General features: G+C 37.7%; 1 protein-coding gene across 1 annotated transcript; it reads left to right on the top strand.

Moving 5' to 3' along the window:
- The first annotated feature begins 728 nt into the window (after positions 1-728).
- Positions 729-5,433, top strand: LOC117906869 (ABC transporter G family member 22-like). The gene is made up of 11 exons (XM_034820124.1): positions 729-909; positions 1,133-1,579; positions 1,977-2,080; positions 2,188-2,417; positions 2,510-2,665; positions 3,115-3,298; positions 3,441-3,749; positions 3,835-4,122; positions 4,214-4,498; positions 4,628-4,735; positions 4,966-5,433. Exons 2-11 carry the CDS (start codon positions 1,168-1,170, stop codon positions 5,215-5,217), a joined length of 2,328 nt encoding a protein of 775 aa, XP_034676015.1. The 5' UTR covers positions 729-909; positions 1,133-1,167; the 3' UTR covers positions 5,218-5,433.
- Positions 5,434-9,967: the final 4,534 nt, after the last annotated feature.

Genomic DNA, 9,967 nt, shown 5'->3' with positions numbered 1-9,967 from the left:
AATTTCAAGAACATGGCTTTCTACTGCAGCTGGCCAGTTGACTAATGCAGAATAGTCGATCAAGTTTATCCACATTTTTAAGTGATTCCAAATCATTTCCCTGCTTCAGCATCTCCCCTATATATTATTTTGGACCACATGTCAGCTTCTGTTTTTCCATTCCATTGCACTTGGGCATGTCTACTTGATTATGACGAATCAAAAGAAATGGAGTTATTCCTTTTCCTTTAATTCCTTTGTTTTACTTGAACTTTTGAAATAAAAGTTTATGTGGGTCCTATCATAATATGAGAAAACCCCTTCCTCAAAATTGAGGAAATTCATTCTCCCAGCCTCTCTCACTCAAATTTGACACCATTAAAGTCAACCAATTTACTGGTCCCTTGAAGCCAGCTCCTCCATTGCTACACTCCAAGGTCAGGCAACTTGTTAGAAAACACTCTCCACCACAGCTAACAAAGGCTATCTGGCATGATTCCCATGAGAATAGGCAATATAAAAATGACAAACTAACACAACTTCCACATACCCAGGTTTTTCTAAAAGAGTATCTCTCTACTCTTTTCTAATTCTAGCTTTGAATTACTTCTCTAAAAAAACTAGTTTTCAATCTAGGGAGGGTCTGGCAAGCTGGCAGGTTGAACTTTTTGTCTCAGCAAGGAAAAAAAAAAAAAAAAAAAAATCAAAAAATGCCTTTTCAGTGATTGCGAAAAAGCATGGAATGAATGGTCAGTTTTTCAAGGACAAAATTGGTAGCAGTAATGAAGTCATGTAAGTCACACACTCATGAAGTCCGGGGCCAAGGGTGTCCTATATAACCTTCTAGCATCGAACATTCTACTTCACTGGACTTCTTGCTTTCTTTCTTGACTCTTAAACTGCATCTCTGCTTTCAGACTCTGCATCCAAGTAATCTTCTTTCCATCTTTCTCTTGCCTCCAATTTTTTTTTTATTTTTTTATTTTTTTTATTTTTATTTTATCATTCATGCTTTTGTTATTACATGTCAAAGGATGATCTTTATGTCCCAATATGAATTCAGCACTTATTTTGTAACTTCATAAATAAATGAACTGTTATTGAATTTGGATAAACTAATTATTTTTGACAATTCCTTCATTTGTTGAATCAGCTGCTGCAAAAATAGAGGCGAAGAGAGAGCCTAGAATGGAGCACTCAGAGAATGTTTCTGGGATGTATGAAGCTGTATCCATGCCAAGGACTGGAAAGGATTCCATTTTCATACCTGGTAGAAAATCCAGCAGCAGAAGCTCAAGTGTGGTTCAACCTCAAGATGACAAAGATGAGGCTGGAATTAGGATACAAAAGAAGCGAAGCTTTAACAGGGAAAAGGAATTAGCAAGTGGAAAAGCTGTTCGCAAAACAAAGTCACTAAGTTCCCAATTCTTAGTTAATATAGATGAACTTTTTAATAATGTTGCTGGGAGCTTTGATGAAAAAGGTTCCATTCCTAGCAGGGCATCTAGCAATGGCTTAGGCTTCTCCACCCCACTAGCTGGATCCGTCTTGCCCTCGGATGACATTTCAGACGCCTCAAGACTGCAGATTCCCCGTCAGAGTAAGAAACTTAGTCCTACTGCTAATGCTACCTCTAGAAAGGCCATTTTAACATTGCCCATCAGAGCCACTATAAGGGGGGGCTTTTTTTCTTTTCTGTTTTAATTAAATACAATTTGCAAAGTTCTTTTTTTCCATGATTGGAAGGACACTTGCATCTAAGACTCTGTGCAGATTTAGTAAAAACCCTTTAAGAAGGACTTCTTGGTCGCTTGGGCTTGGAGAAGGTTTTTGAAGTTTCCAAATTCACTTTTCTTCCATCCATCTCCTCGGCAAGTAATTAATGAAAATTTCTCATGAAGTGAGAAAATGGACCAAACATGTCCTTCTGCATCCACTCATGAGGCTGGGATAAATTTGGAGACAAATTTGGACTAACCTACCTATCTCATATGCAGAAGATAGTGCAACAAGGCAGTCTCGGTCAGCTCATGAGAAGGATCAGGATTCTTGTGGGTGGAGGAAAACACACAGCAAACCTAGCTTACCAATATATCTCAAGGTAATTCTGTCTACTTGAGGCAAAACATTGCTCCTGCTAATTTTTTTACTAATTTTAGAAAGTTAAGATGTGATCAGTTCATATAATTCCCACTGCTTGTTTTGCAGTTTGAAGATGTCAAATACAAAGTGGTAACAAAGGGAGGAAAGAGCTCTGATGAGAAGCATATATTACATGGCATTACTGGTTCAGTAGATCCAGGGGAGGTCTTAGCACTTATGGGGCCATCTGGTGGTGGTAAAACAACATTACTCAATCTCCTCAGTGGAAAGGTCAAAACCAACAGTGGTAGGATCACTTATAATGATCAACCATATGCTAAAACACTCAAGCATAGGTACAGGGGTTATTCATTTATATGCACATAAAATGTACGTTCAGAAGCATTATATATGTCGTGTATAGACTAATATTAATGAGGATGAGCAGGATTGGATTCGTGCTGCAAGATGACATTGTGTTTCCCCACCTTACAGTCAAAGAAACTCTAACATATGCAGCTTTGCTTCGTCTTCCCAATACATTAACCAGACAGCAGAAAAAGGAAAGAGTCATGGATATTATCAGTGAGCTAGATCTTGAAAGGTACTTTCTTGATAATTTCATGTCCAATGCTGTATGAAAACTAACTACTAAATGTTTATTGGTCATTATGACCGATTATAACCTAGATTTCTTCGATTTTATTCTTTAGAAGGTCTTGACAAACAATCACAACTAATATCCCTCCACGGATTTCATCTGATAAAAGTAAACTTATAGTCTGCAAGGTCTTGTTACTTAGCATAGGTGCTCCACACATAGATGCTCCCCCTACTCAAAATTCCCTGTATTCATTCTCATTTAATGATGTGGCTCAACTTTTTACAAGTACAAGCATACCATTGAAATCATCAACTTGACCGGGCACATGAGAGTACCATTTATATCATTAATTTATATACTAAAGACAGATTGTCCATACCATATATAGAGGTTAGCTTCTATTTAGTAACCATTGGTTTAAAAGTAAAAACACTACTGTTTGGTTTTAGGTGCCAAAACACAATAATTGGTGGTGCATTAGTTAGAGGGATTTCTGGTGGTGAGAGAAAAAGAGTCTGTATCGGCAATGAAATCCTGCTCAACCCATCACTTCTGTTCCTTGATGAACCAACATCTGGTCTTGATTCAACAACTGCACTTCGGATTCTTCAGATGCTACAGAACACTGCAGAGGTAATGAAAATTTTCCCATGAACTCCAGCACTTTCTTTTCTTTCTTTCTTTTTTTTTTTTCTCTCATTTCTGTACTTTAGGTATCTTATCTCCTGTTACAATGATCATTCTCTTGGGCTTGAAATCTGGTTGTGTTACCCAGGCTGGCAAGACCGTGGTGACTACAATTCATCAACCTTCAAGTAGACTATTCAGTATGTTTGACAAGTTAGTCCTCTTGGGTAAAGGAAACTCCTTGTACTTTGGAAAAGCCTCAGAAGCAATGCTATATTTCTCCTCAATAGGTTGTTCTCCACTTGAAGCCATGAACCCAGCAGAGTTTCTCATTGATCTTGCCAATGGAAACATAAGTAACAAATCAGTTCCATCAGAGTTGGAGGATAAGTACTCCCCCGGAAGACAAAATTTTGAAAATGAAGAGGGGAGGCCTTCTCCAGGAGAAGTCCATGAGGTCCATGACCAATACAGAACTTCCACCTTCTAATTGATAGAACTATAATGTATTACAATCTTATCTTGAATGTTCTTTCTTGCAGTATCTTGTAGGGGCCTATGAAGAAAGAGTTGCAAACCTGGAGAAAATGAAGCTTCTAAGCCCAGTGCGGATAGACAGTGCGTCTGAGATGCAAAGGAGAGAAAATTCACGGGAATGGGGAGCAAATTGGTGGCAACAGTTTTCAATTCTTTTCAGAAGAGGCCTTAAGGAGAGACGCCATGAATATTTAAGTGGTCTTCGTATAGCCCAAGTTATATCCACTGCTGTAATCTTAGGATTGCTCTGGTGGCATTCTGATGCTTCATCTCCTAAGAAACTTCAAGATCAAGCAAGTGTTGCATTATCTGATTAGTACCCATTTCAGTTTTTGAATCTTTAAAAAATGTCCCTGTATTAATTCTGGTTTAAATGATCTGCAGGCAGGGTTGCTGTTCTTCATTTCAGTATTTTGGGGTTTCCTCCCTCTATTCACTGCTATTTTCACATTCCCTCAAGAACGAGCTATGCTGGTTAAAGAGAGATCTGTGGATATGTATAGACTCAGTGCATACTTTGTAGCAAGAAACACAAGTGATCTTCCTTTGGATCTCATCCTGCCCATATTGTTTATGTTGATAGTATATTTCATGGCAGGCTTAAAGCCTAGCTTTGCGGCATTTTCTCTAACTATGCTTACAGTTTTCCTCAGCATTTTGGCTTCCCAGGTATGAATTCATGTCATATCTTTTTATTAGCTACAAAGGGTAGTCTATTATATTTCTGCATAGTAAAAAATGCCCTGAAAAGAAGAGTGATCTTCTAGACTAAAAGCCTCTGACCTTCAAAAATTTCAGGGTCTAGGAATGACCATAGGTGCGGCACTGATGGACGTGAAGAAAGCAACAACACTGGCTTCTATTACTCTGATGACCTTCATGTTATCTGGCGGATTTTTTATCCAGGTAAGACCGCCTAAAACCTATGCAAATCCTCTCTTTGAAACAGAAACCAAGCAATATTAAGTGGGCAAATGGGTCAATCTTGGAAAGAGGTGAATCGCCTAGAAAATATTTTGGATTCTGCTAGGTAGCAAGACCCCTAAAAATTCCAGAAGTCAACTTTCTGAGTGATGATTGATGAGCCTGCTATTACTTTCAGTATTAATGGTTGCAACTTTTGACAATGAGCGCAGGAGTTTCCATCTTTCATATCGTGGGCACGACACATCTCTTTCAACTACCATACATACAGGCTACTCCTGAAGATTCAGTATAGTTGCTCAAATTCAAATTATGAAGAAGGTCCCTGCAACTCTTCCTTCATCAGAGGACTAAAACTTAATAGGTCTGGAATGGAACTGGGAGCCATGGTAGCAATGTGTATTGGATATCGATTACTGGCCTACATATTCCTCAGGAGAATGAAACTCAGGACACTAACATAGCTTACATATATTCAAAAATAAATTGAAGATATCAGCTTGATCAAGTTGATATCACAAAGAAGCTGAGTTTCTTTTGCAGCCTCATTTAGTATACCAGTTGGGATCTATGCCAGACCTCACTCCTTTTGGTGATTTTCAAATAACAGAATGTATGATGGGATCTGCTTCTTATAGTGTTGAGGTAAATAAAAAGCTAGTAGTAGAATTGAATTGCCACCACTTTTAGGGAGGAAGAATTGCTACTCCACACACCATGAAAACCTTTTCACTTTACAAAAACAATGCATGGCAAGGTTTGGAATCTTAGGCAGGAGGAGGTGATTGAGTTGAGATGGCCAAAGGGTTAACCTAGTTGACTTGGTTGATTATAACAGGTGAATCAATACAAGATTGGGATAAGGCAGCAATAAATGACTGATATTTGCCCTTTGCTTGCTGTCCTTCTCATTTGAAGTTATCCATTTCATATTGTCCATGAGAAAACTGAAGAATCATTGATTCATGCCATGGCAACCGCCCTCTACTTGAAATTCAGTTACTAAAGATCAACATCCTTAACTGATAAGTTTTCTTAATTTGATAATACATGAAAAATCCAATAATTTGGTGCAACAATAAACCATGGCTGAACAAGTTCTAATATAGATTTCTTCTAAATTTCCAATGATCAGTCGTCAGATCCTTTAACTGCACATAATGAAATTACTGATCCACATCTCCCCTAGTGAACACAATTAGATGGGTAAAATTTCATAGTGGACAATAGAGGATTAATGTCAACACCTTTTCTCGAACAACTTGGTGCCAAGGGCTCATGGGCAGGCATGGTGCATCCATGAGAACCTTGAGGGAGAGACAAGACATACAATGATACAATTACAATGTGTGCAACCTAAGTGGTGCGAGAAGAGCAGCACTTGGCAAGGCATGAGTGGTTTCATACAACATAACGATGTGCTACAGATAACATAGTAGCGTGCACAACATGCACAACAATGACAGTATGCACAACAACGTGCACAACAACAATATGGTATGCACAACAACATGCACAATAACAACACGGTGTGCATAGCAGCGTGCACAACAACAATGTGATATGCACAGCAGCGTACCACTCAAGACACAACATGTTGTTATGGCACAACAATCACAACATTTTGACTCATAAGTATGTGGCACCAAGGCCTCATGAGACAACACCTTAATTTTATGAGTGGCCTATGATCAAGGCAAGATGAGATGGGGGCTAGTGAGGGGTAACACATGGCACGATCCTGACTTGGCCAAAATTCAAGTGGTAAATTTTGGTATGGTGGCTCTTTTCTTTTAAAGAGGAACCTTCAAGAAGGAGACTCCAAGTGGAAGGAGAATTCTATGAATTTTCTTGAATTAATTAAAATTTATTGTCCCCTCGAGCATGGGTGATGTCTTCTCTAGAAACTTCCTAAATGATTAAAAATGCTCTTTAGGGGAGGGTGAGTGACTCAAGGGAGACAAGGTGACATGGGCGTGGCCACATCTAAGGGCCTCAGTGCAAGGCCTCAAATACAAGCAAGGCACATGGGCAAGCCTTATTAGTACCCACACATGAGCTCTACAACGTGTGGTGGTGTGCAACCTATGACCATAATGAAATGTGGTCCATGGGCACAATGCCTCATGCAATAAAACCATTTGGCACAAGGGTATAATGCCTTGTGCACAGAGATGAGAGAGGTTGACTTAGACGTAATGCCTAAGGCTTCACACAAGAGAGCAATGCCTTGTGTGTGGAGTTAAGGAGTCATGGGCTCAATGTCATAACTTGTTGCTGCACCAAAAAGAGGACTTGAGCATGGCATGATGTTGCAGCAGCAACAAGACATATGCTTACAATAGGTTGCCTAGAGACACAATAGCAAGTTGATTGGTTGCACAGATTGATTCAAGTGCATGAGTTAACTAACTCAAGACATTTGACTAGGCAAAATTGAGGTAGAACCGTAGAACATAAGAAAGACATCTTGACATTGGGGCAAGCCTAAGAAAGACGTGTTGCATCACGAACTAGGGACTTGAAGGGCGAATGTGTGGATTGATGCAAAAGGTCTAGAAGAGGAGTTTCAAATGAATGAAGAATGGGGCGAAAATGTTTGAAATCTTAGAGTTTGATTCAAATTGTGATTGTAATTTGAGTTTGAATAGAAGCTTAGATTCTAATTGTAATTGTAGTTTAAGTAGGACTAGGATTGCTTACTTCTAGTCAAATAGGGAGTGGTTGGTGCCAAACCTGTAAAAAGCAGGATTGAAGTGCCTTAAAAAATTATTAGAGGGAGATAATAAGAATATGTATATACAAAGGTATATTAGAAAAGGAGAGCCTTCTTAAAACATAGCATGAGAGAGCTTGAACTCATCACAGAGATCGTGAGAATCTTGTTGAGTTATATTTGTATGATTATTTAGAAGAGAAATAAAATACAAGCTAGGGATTGAGTCTTGTAACCTCATATGTCTTTATGAGTTTTCTTGATTACAATCTTATGTGGGTTTTGGTAGGCTGGCTTAAAGGCTTTCTAAGCGGTAGAGACGTGAAAAACTAAAAACTTGTTTCGTGCATGTGACAGTTAGCATAATAAAAAGGCATGCTTTGTTCTTTTTATCAGATGAGTGAACCCTTGTTGACCTTGTAACAATCATAGAGATGTAAAAAGGCTGCGTCTGTCATCTATCCTCGTCATCTTCCCTGGTTTTGTCCTTGTCCAAGGCCTATAAAACCGTCCTTTCCTTTTCTGATGGGAACGTGGGAACTCATTAATTGTTAGCATGAGTATCCTCTATTTGATCACACTGGGAATAAGTCTATTACAGGTGATCGATTCACTGAGATTGAACGCCTAGTCAGAAGCAAGTGGCAGAACAGAAGTAACAAACTGGAAAATCAAAGCTTCTGAGTCAATTACACAGTTGATTTCTGTGAATCATAGACAACTCGCTTTAAACGAACACCAACCAACATTCGACATATATTTTCAACACTACTATCTCATGACAACATAACTTAACCATCACTTTAAACAATGCAACACTACCTCACAAGTCATATAAATCACACATGCAATATCATATATTCCAGCACTACTAGTCTGGAACTTCTAAGTACAAACCTAACCTGGAACCAAAGAACATCTTGGTTCAGGCATCAAGCATAACATGCCTTATTCGCAATATGATAGGACAATTTCTTCAACCCCAACTTATTCCATAACTTGATGAGATTTTATTCATCACGAATTCATTAAGTCAATTGTATCCTCCACGCCCGGTTGTATTGTAGGCAGCTTCAAGAACCCTTCGTCCTGCAAAATGAAAAATATAAGTGCATTTTATTGGAGTTTTCTGGTCACTATATATATATATATATATATATATATATATATATATATATATAGACATACATATATATATATATATATATAGTATTGAGTGCTAGATTACAGGATTAAAATACAAAGGATATGTCAAAGATAATCAGTAGTCTCCATGTAGGTGGCCATCTAGCAACTAACCAAGTTTTAGTTGTGGTGTGGCAATAGCAATCTCAGTGGAAATCAGAAGGACGATTGCTACAAAAATGGCCATTATCATGATTTGGGATGCCTCAACGAAAGTCATTTTTGCCATAGCTACTATGGAGGATAAAGGCAGTACCAGCACAATAAAATAAGAAGCAGCTGAGAAAGGTTGAGAATGAAAAGAGACCCTTGTGTTGAACTCATACTTATAGCCAAACATGAAGGGAAAACACAGAGACTTGGTCCCAAATCTGGTTGAGGGAACTTCCTCTACTCATGACGTGGCAAAAACTGATCAGAAATCATTTCATTTAAAAATTTCAGTAATATTATTTTAAAGTTAAAAAGGGCCCCTTTAATTTTTGTTTTTAAGCCAAATATATTGCATTAATTCACAAATTGACATTCAAGGTAGGTGGAGGTCTACTACCGGCATCTAGGATGCAGACTTGCAGCTAAGCAGCGTCCAATTCTGGGAGTTGTATAAAGGCAAGCCTTTTCGTGAGGGTATAAGTTATTTATAGGTCCCGTTACATTAAAATAAAGGATCAAACCTTCTGTATAAATAAATTATGCCACCAAGAAGAATAAAATAAAATAAAAATCATCAGCTAGCTGAAGTTGGCCTGCTACTCGTGATTTACCCAGTCAAGATATGCTGGTCTTGATTTTCAAAGAAGGGGGAGAAGGAGAACCCTTCACTCAAGTTTGAAATAAAGGCATTGACCACAGTAACGAGTCCTTGTGTGCGAGCGTAATATAATGTAGTTTTAATATTTTATTACCATTTCTTCAAACAACTGCAGAACCATTCCACATAGGCCTCCGAAACATATATATATAATAGAAGATTATTAATGATGCTTTTTATTTTGTTAAATCATCAGTGTTGAAAGAAATGTTCAATTTTTTCAATCTCACATCACTCAAATCCATTATTCTACAACTATGCAATACAACTCCCATTTGTAACGTACAGCTTCGTAATAGAACTATAGTCTAAAACCATGATTCAAGCATCAAGTAAAAACATATGTAACTTGTAATTAAGGATTAAAATAACGGTATAAAAAATATAAATTTTATAACTGTACATTGATTATTAAATTATATCAAATATTTTTTTTATAATAATATTATGATATTTGATTATAATATGTCTATTTTTAAAATATATTTAATATTAAAATTAT

This window comes from Vitis riparia, chromosome 18 (assembly GCF_004353265.1).
Source record: "Vitis riparia cultivar Riparia Gloire de Montpellier isolate 1030 chromosome 18, EGFV_Vit.rip_1.0, whole genome shotgun sequence".
NCBI classification, from domain to species: Eukaryota; Viridiplantae; Streptophyta; class Magnoliopsida; order Vitales; family Vitaceae; genus Vitis; species Vitis riparia.
Note: the sequence above shows the minus strand (reverse complement) of the source record. Positions and strands in the feature narration are given on the sequence as shown.